Consider the following 20,926-nt stretch of genomic DNA (forward strand, 5'->3'; position numbering starts at 1 on the left):
GAGCTGCACATGGACGACAATTATGCCCTTTCAGCTCTTAAGAACGGCTTTTCTTTAGTGAATTTTAAAAGTGAAACTTTGTCCCCTATTCCTAATCTCGCGTGACTGTCTCCAGTTCTCAATTCTCCGTAAAACGTGCATCATATTCATACTTTCGACTTGGCCGACATCTTCTGAAGTCAAAGTGCAAATATTTGCACATGTCCAATTTCTCGTGTGGTTCATATTCATGATAATTATTGACATCATCCCTGTGTTTGATAGAGGTGTGTTGCGCTGTTGGTTGTTTTGAGGAGATTGAAAATTAATAGTTGGCTTGCCACGTGCATATGCTGAAAGGTGCCCAGCTAGAAAGCGGTTTGTCTCTCTTCATGGAAAACTGCCTGTTCTAGACCGGGTTCCTTTAATGTGAGGCTAGTGAAAAACATACCTAAAACCTGTCAACACATCACAAGTTATAACTCCACAAAAATGAGCAGGCTTTCTCAATGAGGTCACCTTGCAGTTGAATGCACTGAAACGTTTGACAGGTAAGTGCTTTTTGCCGCTGGCCGGTTACAATCTCTAATACGTATATCACCGACGTCACAATTTGCCTACGTTCGTTCTTGCGAAAAATTCTAGAGCAATCTGATTTCCGTGAATGCCGGCTTTATTGGGTAATTTGTAATTACGTAATGGAAAGTTGTCAACAACGCCGAGACAGTATCATGCCGTATAAAATAACATGTAGCTTGCATGCGACAGACTAGTCCTGTCAGAACCACCATGCTTATGAAGGGTGGTGGTTTGTGTTAGTTGGGTTTTCATAATGTAATGTGGTGCAGCGGGAACTAGGACAGAGGGAGGCGGAAATGAATAAAGAGTAGAAGCCATTTGAAGCTACATGCTACAAAGAGCTAAGCCAGCTTTGCCAGCTAAAAATAAAACACATATTTTAGCTATCTCAGCAAAATAACTTTGCCCAAGAATCTAATCTGGGCATTTTAAAGGAAACAACGTAATGAAAGCCCCGTTAATGCCTTCCTCGGAAAAAAAATTCTGAAATGAGCAATCTGATTTCTTACAACGTGGTTTATTAGCCGCGAATGTCTTTTTTTTATTAGTTGACGCCCATTTGATCCACACCTATTTTCGCCGTCAGCGTCGCCATGGAGCTCTCCGCAAACTAGATGTCCGTAGGCTATTGCTATTTCATGCCGTATAAGCGGATTGATTGCTCAAGGAAACCATTACTGATGCTACTCATACGAAATAATACATTCTCACTCAATATCCGTCCGAATTTTGTGGAGGGCAGCCCGTAAACGCAGGTGGTATGCAGTCGATATTTCTCAGATTGTCGAATATTAAAAGGGAAAAGCAATATGAGTGCTCAAATCAGAAAGCGCGGTAATTATAATGTCGTGACTCTTTACGGGCTGCTTAGCGATGCCTGCGCGACGTCAGCACAGAACCTAGATGGTCTGAATACAGAAGTACACAGAACACAGAATACAGAACAATACAGAAAGAAGTCAATAAAGAACCTACACGTCACAGTTTACCAGAATTCAAGCCCACGCTAGAACCTTGCTATCGAGATTAGTGCTTCATCCGTTCGGCGAAACTGCAATTGCTTGATTTTTTTTTTGCGTACCGCTGAGTGCGCATTTGGTCTCCTCGGCGTTTCGTTTACTCTTTCGATTCCGAACGAGAGTCGTGTTTGAACTTTACTAAATAACAATTGCTGACATTTCTAGGCACCGTAGAGAAGGGCTGTCCTGGAATGTATATAAGTAGCATGCCATGTTGAGGATACTCATCAAGCAATACGAAGTTGCCGCGATGATGTCTGTTAGAGAATTTTTCTTGTGTCTTTCCATCCCGCTGCTTGCTCAGAGTAATGTTTTAGAAAACATTGTACCCGCTGGTAAGCATCCCTTCATTTAATTAGTAATTACATATTATTAAGATTTGATTTGGAAGTATACTATGTTAGCAATGTGGTGTGAAAGTAGATTCGAAAATTTTTTAATGTGGTAGTCAAAATTTATGTAATCTGTGATTGATATCTTCCATGCTGGAATATGTTTTGCCTTGCATAAACAAAATTTCAGACTAATTTGCGGCGGCGACACATCGGGCACGAGCATTTCCTTTTTTTTTTGATCGCACAAGGGCTGGCTAGAATGCGGCAAAGAATGCGAAGAGAGCATTACAACAGGTTTTTTTTACAATAGTTTAGTCTACTAAATGATACAAAGAGTTAAGCATCAGAAATTTTATTGTGGTTATGAGTTCGGTGGCACTTGGAATTGCAGTACGAAAATCACGAAAGGCTTTTCAAACGTTATTGGAGAAAAAATGGATATTGCATTATTACATGGGCTGGTTGCTATAGAAACAGACGTGTGCAGCATTCTATCTTTACTCTTAAAGAGACTTCGCAATGTCGAAAAGGATTTCCTTGAGCTGCATTGTAGAAGTTGGCAAATAATAGCCAGAATGCAAAGGAAATGAAAGACTACAATGCCATGCGTCTCATAAGCAGATTACGTGATGGTTTTTGAGATGTAGAAATCTTGTCCGCGAATAGCTGCTGCAGTTGAATATATGATCTTGTACTTGTTTCAATGGCTGTCATTTTTCCTACCACATTCTTCAATTCACGCGCAATGAAAGAAGCGGAGTTCTTGCCTTTTATTTAAGATTGCCACAAGTGCCTCGTTGAAGATAGACGATTCCTTGAATGGCTGTCTAGTTTTGTTCTCGTAACCATGGTGTACTCGAAAAATAAAATGATAGTGACACCGTTTTAATTTGGCCTGGGATCACGCTGCAAGACGACATGTTCGATTCCTATTTATTGGAGGCCCCATGACGGTATTTGCACACTTAACATAAGTGGTTCTTGTTAAATTGTCTCTAGTTGAGTTGCGCCGGAACAATGTCAGCCACATAACGAATAAAAAAACGATATTTTTAGCACGCCTGCAAAATACATTGGGTAGCTAGGCATTCCCTAACTTCATAGTTGTAAAAGTAATGCATCCGTAATGTAGCTTCTGTACACATGGAACTGCAGCAGTTTTCTTCTTGCAATCTCATTTCAATTCATTGGGACAGGGCACCGATAGCAAACGTAGTTTAGCAGGATGCGTTGTTGGGCAAGTTGGTTCACTGTATTTGGAGATATTGGGTGCGCTTTGTAGACGATCACAAGGAAGAAGACGGGACCGGCACAAACTAACAACTGAGGTTCATTTGAGGGAAACACTTAAATATCAGTTCCTGCCAGCGAAGGCACATCAGGGTATCAGGAGCATATAAGAGGAGAAAAAACACAAAATAAAAAAAACAATGGCGTAGCTCAGGCAATCATATTTTCTAGGAAACGTGCCTCACTATTGTAAAGTATGATCGATGGGTCACTGATGTATGCTTGTCCCTTCTTTTTTATATAGTATGCCTCTAAAAGTTCCCATGCTTTTTCGTTACTACATTTGCGAAAGATCTTAACCTGGTTGAGCAGAGGTGTTTATGCGGGACAGGGATTCACGAGGTTTCGGTGCTGCCATCATAGTTAAATAACATCCAAGCTTCTACGACTGAATGTTATGTTCCCGAAAGTGTGTAGTGTAAGCGCACATTCCGAAATAGAGTGTAGTTCATTGGCGTAGTATACAGACCACCTGTCTCTGCACAGAGTTTCTGGATTCACTAAGCAAATTCTGGACTGACCATGTTAAGAGAAGCGTGAGGCTGATAATGGCTGCATAATTTACTGTGCTGCCCATTACCTGGCAAAGTTTAGTGCTCGGCGAGACAAAAACAATTAGCTTAGAAACACTCCCGGAAATAAAATGTTGCCATGTCATGAAAAAAATTGTACGAGAACCAACTAGGGTTAAAGAAAAGTCAAAGTCATTATTGCACCACGTGTTCTTATCGCACATGTCGCATTATGTCGAATTATGCATTAGATTTCTTCGAGGGCATATCAGACCATAAAATGTTGTCTTTTAACATACAGACCAGTGTGTGCAGTGTAGAGACACCATTCTTTCTGGTAAAAGTGAAATAATTTGAAAATACCGATGACACCTCCAACATCGAGTTTTTAGAATTAAAGTTTAATGACTTCAAGCAGGCATCAATGTGCGAGTCTTTGGAGCAACTGTGGAAAATATTTAAATATAGCTTCATAACGTGCGTTGAGCGCCTTGTTCCTACTCGTATTAAGAAAACTTGCAAGTGAAATCGCTGGATAAAACGCAGCATTATCTATATCAAACGCAAAATTAAATAATTACGAAAACTCAAACTCAGAGCGATAGAAGTTGCAGCTATAAAATTGAGATGAAAGAAGCTGTTGTGAATTTGAAGAAAAAGTTCTTTGAATGTACGCTTCCCCCCTACTTAAAAGTTCACCACACAAATGTGGCGCTACTTCAGTGAAAGAAAGGAAAAAAATGAACCGATCGAACATGAGGGAAACGTCCTGGCACGAGTTGAAGAGCACACTACTACCAAAGGTTTCTACAATGTTTGTTGTTCGGAGTTGTTCTTTAATCCTGAATATTAGGATTATTTCTACCGTGGTAACACTTTGATCGTGAAAACTTTCAAGCAGCTCTTCGTCTATAAGGTCCAAGAACTCGTCTTCTCAAATCATTCAATGGCTCGTGCTCATTTGCTGAGAGAGAGGCTGCTACATCGCCAATGCATTTGAAGTCATTCTTTTTTCTCATATTGAGTTTCGTCCTTCGATTCAAGAAGCAGGTCTCCATTGGTCATCTTTGTGGTTTTGTAGCCAGGTCCGAGCCTATTTGCGAGGCATTTCCCCACGAAGAAGTGGGAGAATTTACGCACGCTCGTGTTGCCCTAACCGTTGATTATATCGTACTTCGGGAAGTGTTCACTATTTTTAAAAAAGAATTGGAACATTGCATCGGTGCGCCTTCTTTTTCGAGGCCGATCAAGGGAAAGCTGTTTACTAGCAGCCATAAGGATCATGAGAAAGAAAGAAACATAGTATTTCGTTATGGCCAAAAGTAAGTTTCTAAGACGCTTTTGCTTCTGTAGAGAGAGCAAGTAATGGCCTAGCCAGGATAAGTGCAAAGCAATGCAGTATTGGCTCCATCCACCAAACGCATCAAACATTAGAGTGCTGAAACAAATATTACACTTTATTATGTCTCTTAAGAAGTGTAGGAACATGGTTTTGAACACGCTGAAAAGTGCGCTACTCTTCGGCGTTATTGTTGCAGAAAATTCACTTAAATCACCGCATTTGCTTCTGCGGAGAGTTTGTCCAAGTACAAAGTATTTCCTCTGACTAATCTCCTAACTTGATACGCACTTGTCGGGGTCGCCAGGCGCTAAATTACGAGAAGGCCTTGCGTCATGCGTTACATCTGTTGACACCCTGTCAAAGACGGTAGTTGAATGCGTTGTGCCTTGTATTCAATATTAACTCCACGGCTGCATGAAGCAACGTTCCTAGAACTATTATTGCTTGCAAATTTTCGCCTCCACTGTACTTCCCACGCGGCGCTTGACGCGCACATTCTGACTGGCAAATATTGAATGACTAACTAAAGGAAACAAAGTAAATGAAAGCCTGAAGTATCACCAACCATTTTATTAGCAAGTTGATTTCTTTTACAGATAGATCCTTTACAGGCAGGTTTTATGTAGGACTCATAGTTGAGCATAACCATTCTGGTCGACTGGCCAGGAATAGGCATACGCATTTGCTTATTTGTCGAAAGAAAATTCCAATAATGCGTGAAATATATTACACTATTCCATTGAGATATCGATCTGCTTTATAGATGTCCGTGAGCCAGAATAGTATGCTGATGTTTTTTGTAGAAATGCAATGATTAGGAACGTCTATATCACATTTATTATGTGCATAGTTCTTCAGCCTGCAAAGGTCGTGTGAGCCAAATCTCCAGTGGTTTACCCTAATTTTCAGATATAGGTTTGTGATCATCCTTATATTTTTGTGATATCCAAAAATAGGCTACTGCAGGTGGCATAATTCGAATCCTGGAGCTGGTATATTCAGAGAGACGAACATTACTTGTACGATAGATCAAAACAAATGCAAATGATTAGTAAAACTACCTAATAAACTTCCTAATGAGTTATCTTACGGCACATAAAGAATTGTTGATTAGCTTTCAAGAAGAATTCACTAAAAATAGGTTTTTAGGATAACGCCTGTCTGGAGGTGCGGGGCCATCACACCCGCTGTAAATATTCCCTGCCGTTTCGCTTACTTTAATTAGAAAAAGGCTCTTTTATGCATTGAAGCATAAAAGTAATTGGAACGCCCATGTATTTCGTTGTGCACTTTGCGAAGTAATATGTGCAAACCAGGGATATCATGGGGACTCATTAATAGCGAATACACATTTCAATCTCCCCCGCTACAATGCAGAAGCTTCTATATGCACCATGAAATGGTTAAGAGGATAATCGGCCAGTATTTGTTATTTGTTGAATGCGTGTTTCTATTTTTCGCGCTAGTAACGGCCGACCCTTCGAATAATGCGGTGGCATGATGGGAGATGATTGTTGGACCCGCGCGTCCAGTTTGCGTTCAGTTTCGCCCCATGTGATTGGCCTAGGCCACGCCGATGGGCGTTGCTCACGTCCCCGCAGGCTAGGCCAGTTGCGTGAGGTGAAACTGAGCATAAGTTTAGCCCGCGTTTCAAACAACGTTCTGCTAATGCGCTCCAGCTCATGGTCAACAATTATACTACCGGCCACAGGCTATTTTTTTGAAATTCCTGAAAACTTGAAAGAGATCACCCCGTATATCCGAAAATATATGTGTCGATACAATGACGGACCGAGCAACACATAACACCTAATATCTAGTAGCCAGGAAGGCACGCAAAACCAGAACAAATTAGACAGCAGAAGCTCCGCTTTAAAGGAGAAAAAAATACAGACAAAACCAATGCACTTTTTAAAATTGACGAGAAGCAAAGTTTGTGCGAAGTTGTTGATAAATCCTACAAATTTGCTCATTTCACTCCCAAATCGTTTGTGTAAAGGCGACTGGAGCATGTGCATGTGCTCTCACGTATCCACGCTACGCTATATGACAACTCCTAAATGAGTTTTAGTCTTTAAATTTGTCTTATTTGTTCAAGTGCACTTGCCCTCATCGCCATACGCCCCGGTGCAGGTATGTTTCATAGTATGAGAATTTTAACCATAGCCTGCAGGTATAATCATATAAAAAGGCTAATTGGCATTCACAGGAAAAGTGCTGACCAGTTCTTTGCAAATTCAGTGCTGGAAGCATGTGCTATGTTTTTTTTTATTAATGGTCATATTCTACACGCAGATACCCTTGGCCGATCCCCGTTGTAACTAGGTGCCATATTATGAAAATCATATTATGCAACACGCGGCGATCATCAAAAACAGCAAGATAACGTTGGGATAAATGCGCTGCCAGCTTCTTGACAAATCTCCCATATTGTGATCTGCCATAGTATCGAAAACATCGTCATCATAGTCAACAAGTGTCGATCACCTGAAAAGGCTAGTTGACGTAGGCGGAGGTGAATCATACGTCGAACGCGAATATTTCTTGCACGTTATTGGCCTTTAATACGTGTGTGCGGCCTCTTCAAAAGTCAATATTTGGAATTTTTTTCTTCCTCTGTTTTGATTTTCCGCCAAAGGTTACTGAAATCTAAGAAACGTTTATGATGCAAATGCTGCTTTGCTTAAGCAGTTAATGGATCTTCATGATGGGTCATCCAGTGACAAAGAAGAACGTAAGCTTATAAGGCGAATAAAAGAGCTGTATAAATAAATTTTGCCCTAACTTCGCATTGTGAAATTCAAGATTGAGCTTTTATGTGAGGAACACTGTGTAAACATGGTCAGAGAATTGTTACTACAGTTGAAACAATGTCGACAGCTTCCACTATTTGCGCTGAAGTAAACGGTTGAAAGATAGGAAAATATGAAGCAATCGGCATCATATGTTAGGGGTCTCGGACAAATGCAAAAAAAAATCACTTTAACAATAACCTTAACACCTGCTACGCTATCAAAAGCGGGAAGCCGGGTGATATGTAAGGATATAATCAGAGTCCGAGCACAAATGCAGTGATGCGAGACATAATCGTACTGAGGAAAAGTGGTGCAGTCAAACGCAGCTCGTTTTATTATATAGGAGCCCCCGCGCCCCCTTAGAAAAGTGCATTCGGAGATGAAAAGCGACATGCGCTTTTTAAGCAGGTCTCACATATTGAATGAACTAGTTAGGTACACACAGATAGCTCGCTAATAAAAACCATATATGAATATCATTGTAATTATCTGCTCAGTGTGGCTAGCCTTCAGAATGGGGGTTTATAATTTATGCTACATACAAATGTTCTGCACGAAGCAGATCCATATCAGTTTCTTTTGTTTAGGTCATTTATACAATTAGATAATAGACCAAGCGTTGGTGGCCGTGTAGCACTGGAACAGGTTCAGCTTGGGCTTAGAATACTGCGAAAAAAAAATGCTTCCTCCTTATAGGCTTTTTGCTAAATTTGTATAAAATATTAGGAATTTCTGCGTCCTTTTTAAACTGGTATTTAAAGAACCCCATGAATACTGTGTACGTGTTCCTATTTTCTATCAGAGCCAAAGAACCCTAATCTCAACGACCGATGATAATGAAGTACCAAAGAAAGTGATAGGATAGAGGAACATATTGTTATGCGATGTCGATAGCAAGATATTTGCAATGGCAATTACAAATAGGTAGCAGAAAGTGCTAAATCTGTAGGTATCAATCTAGCAAGAGGGATTTGAGGATGCTCTGTAGAAAGACATATTCATTAGCACAAGTAGTCCTTGAATGCTTAGATGGTTACATCGATTTATTTTTTTATTGATATACCCTAAAGGCCCATTCTGGCACTGCATAGGGGTGGGGGAGTCAGAATTACAAACGTGTAAAAAAGAACATCGGTAAGACACAGTGAAATAATCATATGCAGAAAGAATAACATACGCAGGTCACCACTCAACATAGAAATAATCACACATTTCGGAAAATCTTCATTTTGTTAGGAAAAACATCATGGTTAATAGCACACACAATGCCCATCGGTAGTTTATTCCAAAGATATATTGCCAAAAGTAATGGTGAATGACGATACAGATTAGTGCGAGCAAAAAACGGTTGCACTTTAAAGCGGTGATCAAAACGCTGAAAAATATAACTAGCTGCATTGATGTGATATTCGCGGAACAGGGATTTGCTATGAAAGAGCGCGTGAAAATGTGATAACAATGTTATTAGTCGGTGGTTTTGAAGAGAGGGCAATGAATGTGATTCCTTGATATCCATAACAGTGTAGTTCCGCGAGTATTTCTTTGTGATATATATTCCTGCATTATTTTGTATTGCTTCGAGTTGATCGATCTGATAGTCTCTATGCGGATTCCAAATAATGGATGCGTGCTCTACCTTTGAATGAACACGCCAAGTGCATGCTAATAACTTAGTAGCAGAGTTCACCAAGTGTAAGTTACGTTTAATGAATCCGAGTGCTTTGGACGCCTACAAGTTTTGGTATTAAGGTGCGCGTTCCAAGATAAATAAGAAGATGAATTAACTCCAAGGTATATAAATGCGGATACTTTCACAGCAGTCATTCTGTGAATCATGTAGTAGCTCAATTCCGGGTTATGTGCTCTCGTGAACGTCATGACCTTAGATTTAGAAATGTTAATTTCCATTTGCCACTGGTGACACCATTTGTTGAGGTCTACCGGTAATGAGTTCTCGTCTTCGACGTTACTAATTCGTCTGTATATGATACAGTCATTGGCGAATAACCTGATAGTAGAACATAAAGTGTTTCCTATGTCCTTAATATAGATCAGAAACAATATTGAACCCAGGACCGAACCCTGTGGTACACCGGATTTAACACGCAAAAGTGAATATGAGTACCCGTTCACGTAGACTAATTGACTTCGGTTGGATAAAAAATTAGCTATCCAATTTATAACCTACTGTTTATCTTAAGATCCGATAGCTTCAATAATAAGCGGATGTGCAGAATTTTGTCAAATGATTTCCCAAAATTAAAAAATATACCATCTATATTTAGTCCACCATGAATGGCTTTTTAGAGGTCAGTTACCACTTCGAATAGCAGAGTTTCACAGGAACGACCACGAAGGACACAATGCTGATTGCTAGAAAAGAAATTGTGATCTGTCTGAAATTTCATGATGGTGGATGATATGATGTGCCCTAGTAATTTACAACAAATGCTTTTTAGTGAAATGGGCCTGTAGTTGAGACTAAGGAGGGATCACCAGATTTAAATATGGTAATCATTCGTGCACTCCTGCAGGCGTCAGACAAGCATCCTGCATCAACCTACTGTTAAAAATAGCAGCCAAGATACGTGATAAAGCTGGTTTTGGAAGCTTCAGCAATTTTGCGCAGATGTAATCGGATCCGGGTGCCGAATTAACTGGTAGACGATCTATAGCGGCTTCTAAGCCTTCGCAATGGACTATGAGGTAATTCATTGAAGTATTTAAGCTGAAAAGGTTCAGATCTGGTAGCACTGGTTCTTCTGATGTGATAACCGAACAGAAAAAAGCGTTTAATTCGTCTTCAACGTCGGACTACAGAAGAGGCTCACTGTCTTTCGTCATCGACACAAGGAATTATGACGATGGTTTCAGATTTACAACTTCCTAAAATTATTTACTGTTGCTTTTAACATTTATGATAAGTCGTAGTTGCAAAACTTTTCCTTCGCTGCTTCAGTTTCTGCTTTGCAAAGCCTTCCCTGTTCGAGCTAGCATTCCCAGTCATGGGCAGAGGCCGAAGGCTCTGCCTTTTAGTACATTTTCCTCTTAATAATGCACCGCTTAATATTTGTTGTAAACCACGCGTTCCTATTTGAAGATTTGATAGTAATTCTTGGAATAGGTCCTTCCTTTAGTTTAGTGAGCATCCTTTGAAAGATCTGCGAATTTTCATTTGTATCAAGCTCAGAAAAGGTCATTAAAAACTGCTTAGAAAATGTTAGAAGGCCATTATTTAGTACGTGCACATCCGCTCTATTCTAAACGTGTATGGTGTTTTTTTCCATTGCAAGGTTTTTCATATTTGATGCTATACTCGCCGTGGATAACATTGTAGTCACTCATGCAGTCAAGCACGCGCACATACATACTTTGTGGATCTGTAGTCAATACAAGATCTAGAACTGAAACAGCACGCGTGGAACATGATACCGATTGGCTGAAACTAAACAAAGAAAGGACATCAAGAAACTGCCTAAATTTACGCCTTCTTGCGCCTTCGACGGGTTGGCATGTCGGCAAGTCAATTCCGGGATAGTCGCCTGCAAGTATTATTTCCGAAGACGGATAAGTGCTTTGAATAATGCCTAAAGAATCATCAAGACATTGAACAAAGCCAGCGGAAGAACTAGGTTGTCGATAGAAAACCCGGATAACGCAAATTACAGGCGGCGAAAAATGGAGTGCTATCCACATTATTTTTTACGACGGGAAAAGCGTCAACAACATGCGCACTGAACTTCTTATATACAACTATTATGACGCCACCGCCTCGCGATGTGGTTCTCTATTTTCTAGAAAGGGAAAAACTATTCGAAAGCCATAGTTCGCTGTCAGCTACATCAGAGCACAGCGAAGTTTCGGTACCAAGGACTATGTGCGCGGAACAGCGTTCTATAAAGGCTCGCAGTTGATTTTGTTTGTTTAATAGACCTCGGAAATGTGATACTATGATTGACAAGGTGTTATTCAGATGGGTTCTTTTAGGTTCATTCGTTTGTTCTACGTGTCTCGTGGTCTGAGAGAACTACCACCTTATTGCCTGAGGAATCAAACGTGGAGTGCTTGTTGGCAAGAATTAGTTTATCAAAACTAGCTTGCATTTTTCGTTGGGGTAGCCATTTCTCCGAGCAAAATCGCGGAGTTTATTTCTGATCTGCCGCAAGCGTGGTGAAAACTCCTTTACCAATAGCCAAGCAGATGCACCCTCTTTAAGCTTGAATGCATTCCTCAGAATGTTGTTTTTATCCTTAAAGTTCAAAAACTTCCCCTATTATAGGCTGATTAGGTCCCGGATTTTCCTGTCCCAATCTGTGAGCCCTTTCAATACAACTAGTTTGCATGTCGAATGCTTTTGTTATAAACTCTGTAATTAGTTTTTCCGTGTCATTGAATTTTCAGTTCTTTCCTCGAGAAAGCTATTGAATATAAGGTTGTTCCGCCGCATTCGGTTGTGCAGATCATCCACGGCAAGATTGATTCGTTCAATTTGTTTCAGTTGAATGGTTCGAACCTGATCTCGAGTATGCTGCACAAGCGTGCCCTCTGTGGATACACCTTTGGGTACTCTGTCTACCGCCTCCAGGCGCTGCCCAAATAGTGACAACCGTTTTTTGACTTCTGTAATATTCAACTGGATGTCATTGAGTTTAACGTACACGTCTTTCTGAGATTTGTTTATTAGCCACAGAAAGTACTTTGAGAAGATTCATAATTTGATCTACCTTGTCAAGACCTGGGTTTATTTCGACGTCCCCTGCACAGATGATCAGGTGCGCTACAGAGAATAAAACTACAAACCCGTACCGCATCCTTCCATGTCCGGCACATCGATGCTGGCTGTAGCCATACGGGTGAACGCAATTTAGCGATTCTACTAAGCGCGACGAAACAACTGATCCTGGCGAGGTATACACAGATCAATGGCCTTCTCTGTTAAAAAACCTTAAACAGTTTCAATCGGGGTTTGCAGCCAAATAGGGATCATCAAATGCACCAAAGTGCTACAGACTCACCTACAATGAGCGAAAGCAATAGTGTTAGCGCTTTCGAACTGGCCGCAAATCCCGTTTGACGTTTGCCGCTGAGGCTTGTCATGCTTGACTTGAGGGTGCTTCCATGCGTGCCGGCATCACCTGCGCGGGATGGCACAACGAAGGCTCCCACGACGCAAGATGATATGAGTCCTGGACACGAGGGAGCAGCTCTTGGGTTTGATGGGCGGCAATCGGCCGGTGCTTGCGCACTCAGCCGGTTGTAGCAGCGACTGACGGGCTTTTCACAGGGTCACATGCAGGTTTCCTACGATGAGCCAAAGCAACAGTTGTAGCGCTCTGAATCTGGCCGCAAATCCCGCAGGTCATCCCCGCATATCAAGCAGCTCTTCTTCAGATTGACGTCGACAAATCCTTTGATGAGGTTCATTATGATTTTCTTGTTCTAATTCGAAAATATGTTGAAATGCGGGATATATTATAAAAAGCGATCAGGACTTTCTTATGAACAGAGTGCTAGGAATTGGGAACCCTAATATTCCAGATATAGTAACGGTAAAGTCATCGGCCTGTCAGAGTTTTTTTCTATTCTCGCCTTTAGTTTTCAGTTGTTATATTTAGTTAGACTCAGCGCTTTTTCTATTATATACATATTTCTTTTCACTCAGTGTTACTATTGCATCTGCCAATGTGCCTTTTATTCTTTTTGTAATTATGAGGGTGCGTAGTTCTGTTGGATTGCTGTCTGCCTTACACTATTGTTTCGAGAGCGTTAGTAGCCCATAAAACTTATGTTTGCACTTGTATAACGGCCACAAAATTGTATTTACGCACTTTTCTCCTCCCTAATGAAAATGTGATCGCGTGCCTGCGGATTTAATATTATACGATGCTCTGAGTGAGTTATCTATATATCTTTGCACTTTTAAGCTGGGGGAGTACTTATTTGGTCATAGAGTTACAAAATTGTATAAATGGTCACGTGTCATGATTTTCACTGGTTCAGGAGTTCATTTAGATTCTGCTTTAACCAGTTTCATTATTGGTTACAGTGCGTCATTATTTGCTATAAAATACTTATTGAATATTCATCGAGAAACATGTATGAGCTCCTTGCGAAACTCGAATACACTTTTTGTGTTGTTCGTGAGACCAAAGTATAGGCCCTTTCTAAGCAAGCATGTTTCTTTGTTCGTTACTGAAACCCTAGTTTGTCAGCAGCTCACTTCATTTTGCGCAGTTACGATAGCTTTGCATAACTACCGAAAGAATACCTGCCTCAACGTATGTCTAAATTGTTGTGAGAGCAGCACTGAGGGAGCCGGGGAAAGGAGGAATTAGGTTCCTAAGCTGGGAGCATAACCAATATATTTTTGTGTCAATCCACATGAAAATTAGGACAGCGGTCTTAGACATTATATAAATCGAGCTAAATGGCGTACATATAGGCACAAGAATGATTGAATATTGTGACATGATCTGATCGTCAAAAGCACAGTAGCAAATCTGTGAATGGCAAACCAGCTCTTTATTGGACAAGCCTGTGCCCAGAAGAACAAGCTGCGCAGTAAGCGATCGTCGAAATCTGATCTGCCGGTCAAGCATGTCGGCCTTTATACATCAGTTGTCGAAGGTTCTAGAATATTCACGGGCGCCCGCATGTCTTCCAGAAAGTTCTACATGATTCGCATCGCACATGCAATCAGATTTCACTAGCCTCAGTGACAGCAGACTGCAGATTTAATCATCGATATTATACTAGACGCTCCCTATACATGCGGGCACGTCCCACGCTGAGCTATAGCACTTGTTAGATTGTGAAAACCGGTCTCCCTCCAACAAACATTTGCATGCGTCAATATAAAAATATTTGTATGTTAATTAGTATTACTTCAATTTGAAGATTCGATAAAGAAACTACGAATTTTGTATTCTGAGAACGCATTCAACGCATGCTGACAGCACTCATCACCCCGTTTCAATGATGCTGATCATACTTCGGTTGTTACTATATGGGTTGCTGCCATAGTGTTCTGTTTGATGGCAGTATCGAGTTTATCAGCGCAAAGCAACGACTCACCAATGCCGACCAGTGGTAGTCAAGGAATACAGAATAGTTTGGAGCACCTGGTGTCTATGGCCATTCAGCCAAAACGTGGCACGCCAGATATCTTGCTTTCCTCGCTGTGCGAATAAGGCCACGGAGGCTGAGCATGAACGAACAAAATATTTCTTAGTATTGGAAGTCATAGTCAGGACCGAAGCCACAGCAGCGGCGATTTTGCCGAAAGAAATAAAAGAAGTGTTTATCATAAGTAAACTGGTTTGTTCCTCCTTTACCGCAATCCGTACTCACCGAAAAGTGCATGGTACATTTCGAGGTGCCGTGCGCGGATCCCATAAGTACAGTATCGTGGCTGCTGCTGAGCCTGTGTTCAGCTGCATCCCATGTCAGGTTACAGTGTCGACGTGTAGTGCGTGGATGAATAAGAGTGGTGGTGCACTTTTGAAGCGTTTAACCATGACGAGAAATCTTGGCTTTTTGGCGTAATTCTTAGATTTTTTTTTTCAAAAGGAAGCTTTGGTGATGTTTAAAATATCTATAGTAGGCTACATGAAACAATCATATTTATTTTGAAGGACCTCCAAAGCTGGGCGCTTACACCACTTTCAAGCACACGTCTTCGAAAGTACAACGAAAATTATAAAGGCGTCTCATACGCGAAGCGTCGTGCATATAGCCTGTTTTGACTTACACATTTGCTCCGTTGAATATAAACGTTGATTGAAATAACTTACGGAGCTAAGAAATTGGAATTATGTCTCCCTCCAGCGAGCCTAAAACTATGAACAGCACGTGGGCTACCCTCAGCAGAGTTGACATTGGTAGCACAACCTTTGTATTGATCTTCCTTACTGAGATTCGCTGTTGCAGTTCAGGTCAGACCACGGCTTTTGCTCCTTGTTGCTCCAGCTGGACGTGACACCTTATTTTAACGCGATAGCGTTAAGGAGCTCGTGTCGCAGAAAAGCCGGTGTCGTCGGCGTCGGGTGTCGGCGTCGGCGGCGTTGACCGTGAGCGATAAATCACGGCAGGCCCTTCATAAATAAAAAGCAACTTCCAAGATTGGCCCGGTGGGAATCGAACCCAGGTCTCCGGAGTGTGAGACGGAGACGCTACCACTCAGCCACGAGTTCGATGCTTCCAAGCGGTGCAAACGCGCCTCTAGTGAATGCGGTGTTGCCTTCGAAACGAGCCGTGGAAAGTTATACTGCAGTGTATATCGGTAATTATGAACATGTAACGTACAGAAGTCACAATTACACGAGTTGCGAAGTGCGTTTCCGCTGCATTTCTTCTGCGCTTTCCGCACACGCAGAGCCATCTTGCGGCAAACACAGAAGACCCGCTCCTCTCAATGTACGGCGCTGCCCCGACAGGAGGCGCGCCGCGCGCGCATTGGGACCGCTGCCAGGCGCGTCGCGGGACTCCCTCTCCCCTGACGACGCTTCGCCGTGCTCCCGGTTTAGATTACTATCTATCTCTCTGCCCGTGCCGATCACGACGTTTGGCTGGCGTAGATCGCTTCCCCTCCGAGACACCGAGTTCTTTGGTTCGTTTCTTTCGCTCAGGCGCACGTTTCGTTGCCGCGGCGAACGCTGCGTTGCTCGACGCTCACCGCGTGATAGGTGGGCGCTAAGTCCGATGCGGGGCGCATCGTAAGTGATCGCTGTGCCGTAGCGCATTGTCTCACACCCCTTGGCGGCTCGATGGGAACGCTGTCGCGTCCCACTCTTGAAGGCGAAGCTTAAGCGTCCTCCAATTTTTAAAATATTATCTTCATTTTCGATTTAAAAGAATAAATATGATGTAGAGACCATGGGCTAGCATTAGTAAAGTTGCGATAAACTTCTTTTCTCTTATTTTAGAGCGCATCTCTTTGGCGTCCGTTCCTGGGTTTCGCGTCGTCGTCGGCGTTGTCGTCGGCCTCGTAACCAGCTCCACCCCCCTTTCATCCCCCCAGCGCTAGCAGCGACCGACTGATACCGCTGGATGCCTCTGACGCCGCTAGAGAGTCAAGATAACGTGACTGCATAGAACACCGTCACCGCCATGCAGAAAGAGGAGGAAAGGGTCCCCCCCCTTGTTCTTGTGTGGCGGATAGGGTGCTCTTCAGTTGCCGACGCGCCGGTTATTTCACGTAGGCCCCGGCACGTCGACGAATACGTGACCACCTTCCCACGGCTAGACCTGGTTCTTAGCGCTGCGGAAGCGAGGGTATCATATTGTTTGTGTCGGCATCGGCGGCGTTGTCCCTGAAACCAACTCCGCAGCTGGGGTTGACTCACTATCGGCGTCAGCGGCATCAGTCAGTCGCTGCTATCTCTTCCCTCCTCCCTTTATCGTGTTGTCCGCTTGCTGCGCGCGCTTCTGCCCCCATCGTTTGCCGCTGGGTGTACACGCCGCCCCCTCCTCCCTCTTCCTGCGAGTCTCCGGTTGTCAAAGCGCCGGCTCGAACTTAATTCCTTTCTTCGCTCCTCCTCCAATGCAACCCCTGTGCGGTGGCAATCAGAGAGCCAGATCGGTGGCGGCGGATCTGTATATGTGCACCGCCCGAGCCGAAATTGCCGCTGCCGTTCGCGCTGTGCGGTGGCAATCAGAGAGCCAGATCGGTGGCGGCGGATCTGTATATGTGCACCGCCCGAGCCGAAATTGCCGCTGCCGTTCGCAATTTGCTAAGACTTATGCGGGAGAACATCCCGTTCCTCTCGCTCGTAACGCGTCCCACGGCTGTGACAACCTCGCGAGGCACTTGTATAGATCTCGTCTTTGAGAATCAAGCATTGGTGTACCAAGTCGAACATATATCAGTCTATTTCTCCGACCACAAAGCTTCCTTCATGACTGTCAAGAACAGTTAGTGGAGTCTTTGTTAAAGGAATACGTGTGAAAAATAAAAAAAAAGATTCTGTGATAGCGCATACATGTGTTGCTCGATTTCTTTGCCTCAATCTATCGAAAAGGTGAAACAGCTTATTTGCTGCGCTCAAATTTCGCATTAGGAAGTAACGTAATCGTCGGTAATTTTTTATCTTCCAGATATTAAAGCTCTACGGATTGGTGAAAACGTGACACTCCAGGCCTACATCTTCTATGATTCTGCGTTCGTCGAGAAGACGAAGAAAAACAGTGAAAGCGTTGGTGATGACAGTGATCCAATGAAAAAGTATTTCGAAGACTTATTTAGAAAGGTAACCACACAAGCAACTCAGTTCTAATATACTATATATATAATATACCTGAACTGAGTGCCATAGAATCTCATGGAGTTGCACCCGAGTAGGCAACAGTAAATTTCACGTCAGCTCTTTTATCACGCCAGCCTTGTCGATTGAAATTTCGGGCCAGGTAGTGGGTAGTGGGGCGTCATGGATCGGAGTAAACAGGCCTTGCGCTATCTAGGTGGTGTTGGCTAATCGCGCGCCTCTTTCTATTTCTTTCACTCATGCGCATGAGATTGCGCCGGAGGAGCTTTGTGCGGACAGGCGACCCAGAGACGTATGGACGGACGAAACGGCTTGCCATATACAGCTTCATTGTAAAAACAAGGAAATTGCCTAACTCATGTGCTCGCTAGCCCTGCTAGAAATTACCAAATTACGCAGTTTGTACTTTTCTTTATATTGGCGTAAATGCAAGTTAGTGGGGCTCATGTTCGTAATGCGTGGGCATTGGTGTGCATTGTTTAATTTTGTGTGTTTAGATTATACCAGGATATTAGAAAATGAGTTGGGAAGTTTTAAAATGGCCGACTAGGATGAAATGTAGATAGATTCGACAATTTAGCGCCCGTACATGCACACAGGCGCAAGAACATTGATGAACCTGACCCTCTCCCAATCAGTGTCTCCGGAGCTACGTGTATGGTTCAGTAGGGTTTTTAGAGCTGTAGTCTATAAGTATGATCCCCCTGCTCTCGCTTGTTCTACAAGCGAGAGCAGGGGGATCAAAGTTCTACATGCAAAGTTCTACAGCAAAGTTCTACATGTAGAATGATTATTTCCGCGCTAGATAGAAACGGGAACGGGCTATCCTTACAAAAAATTAATAGAAAGTCTATAGACACCCTATAGACATTTGTCTATGAAATCTATAGACTGTCGACACTTCTTTAGACCATTCTATAGAAAGTCTATAGACTTATGGTCATACAATTTTGGTAGACTAGTCTACAAAAAGTCCGAGTCTATAGATTTCCTATGACTGTCTATAGACCGCCTATAGAGTTGTGGCTATAGACCTTTATAGACCAGTCTGTAAAACGTCTGAGTCTATAGACTCTATATATTGTCCATATACTTGGTATAGAATAATTAAAATTCATGTTTGTAGACAATTGTCTGCAGAATGTCTATAGACAAGTGTATAGGCTTATAGTTCTTCATTTGTAGACTGAAGTCTATAGAGTGCCTATATACAAAGTTCTACAGACTATATATAGAATACTCCTATAGACTAGTCTATAGACACTAGAGACTTATGGCAATACACTTTTTATAGACAGTCTATAGAGTGTATATAGAATAATGAAAATACACGTTTGTAGACACATGTCCACAGAGTGTTTATAGACAAAAGTGTATAGGATTATACAGTTTTACATTTGTAGACTGAAGTCTATAGCATGTCCATAGACAAATGTCTATAGACTATCTATAGACATTTTATACGCTTCAGTCTACGAAAGTAGAACTAAATATACAGTTCTACTTTTGCAGACTAAAGACGATAAAATGTCGATAAGCAAATGTCTATAGCCTACCTTTAGACATTTGTCTATTGACATTCTATAGACTTCAGCCTAGAAAACAGAACTATATATTCCTATACACTTTTTTCTGTGACATTCTGCAGATATTTGTCAACAAACATGATTTTTCCTTAATATAAAGACAGTCTATAGACACAGATATTTCATAGACAAGTCTACAAAGGGTGTATAAGGGCAGAAGTCCATAGCTATCCACTATCTACAAGTTAGTTTACATTTTCGTTTACATGTCGTAGCAAAAAAATTTAAATTTATTTATGCAACTGCACCTGTTGGTTTTCATCTGCACTTATGCATTAACGTTAGTAGATTAATAATGCTCCTGAGCCAGCTGTACTCTCATATATGTTGCATAAACAGACAGAATTGAAGTGCTGAATCACGTAGTGCAAAAAAGAAAGAAACGCGCGGGCAATTATTTACTGTTTTCATTGCACGATATAGGAGTTGAATTTCTTAAAATACATGCCATGCTATTATAGAAATAGACTAAATATTTACACTACTTCCCCTTGGCAAACATGGTCGCCAGGCTGGCCTTGACCTGTGTGTCATTAGACCCAAAGGTGATGCCCGTGTATGCTGCAAATAAGTATATCCAGCAATATGAACCAAAAATAACAAGTGTGTATTCTTTGTATGTTGATTAGGCAGCTTAATAATTTCCTCAAACCATTTAAGTCAATACTTAATGCGGGTTAGCTATGACTAATGACTGCTTGTCAATACAAATCACTGCCATTATACAATGTTTTATTTTATGGTACGGTGAACAATTAAACAGTCACAACTGCTGCTCGTGCCAGCAACAGTGTGTTCCTTTTATGACAAGCTCATACATTATGCATTAATGTACTTATTCTAAATCATCTCTAAATGTTACCCAGTTGGACCATCTGTACATTTTTTGGATAGTAGTTAAATATGCCCGTGCAGAGGGATATGCTCAAAAGATGTGACTGGAGTATTCACAGTACCATGCGAAAGAATGTAATTTATTTTGCCTAATACACATTTAAATGTCTTTCTCATCCTCCTAAGTAAATCGACCATTGGCCATAACATTAAAAGAAGGCAGATGGATTGATTGTACTCATAGGGTCACTTAGTTTCTTACAGGTAATGAGGCCTCTTGAGCATGCTAACAGGTTTCCAAGTTAGGTGCACCACATGAGAACCCGATATGCCCCACGAGCACTTTGTGTCATGGGACGACAGATATGCACCTTCTAGGAAACAAAACTGATA

General features: G+C 41.9%; 1 protein-coding gene and 1 long non-coding RNA gene across 2 annotated transcripts in view; both read left to right on the forward strand.

Annotated features, from left to right (window-relative positions):
- LOC135911875 (uncharacterized) overlaps window positions 1-20,926 on the forward strand; it is a 351,642-nt gene that overhangs the window by 117,368 nt on the left and 213,348 nt on the right. The window lies entirely within an intron of this gene.
- LOC135911843 (uncharacterized) overlaps window positions 1,821-20,926 on the forward strand; it is a 72,252-nt gene continuing 53,146 nt past the window's right edge. The window contains exons 1-2 of the mRNA XM_065444181.1: window positions 1,821-1,912; window positions 17,947-18,098. Coding sequence (XP_065300253.1) covers window positions 1,828-1,912; window positions 17,947-18,098 — 237 coding nt within the window. The 5' untranslated portion in view covers window positions 1,821-1,827. The remainder of the gene's footprint in view (window positions 1,913-17,946; window positions 18,099-20,926) is intronic.

Source organism: Dermacentor albipictus, chromosome 10 (assembly GCF_038994185.2).
Source record: "Dermacentor albipictus isolate Rhodes 1998 colony chromosome 10, USDA_Dalb.pri_finalv2, whole genome shotgun sequence".
In the NCBI taxonomy this organism is placed as follows: domain Eukaryota; kingdom Metazoa; phylum Arthropoda; class Arachnida; order Ixodida; family Ixodidae; genus Dermacentor; species Dermacentor albipictus.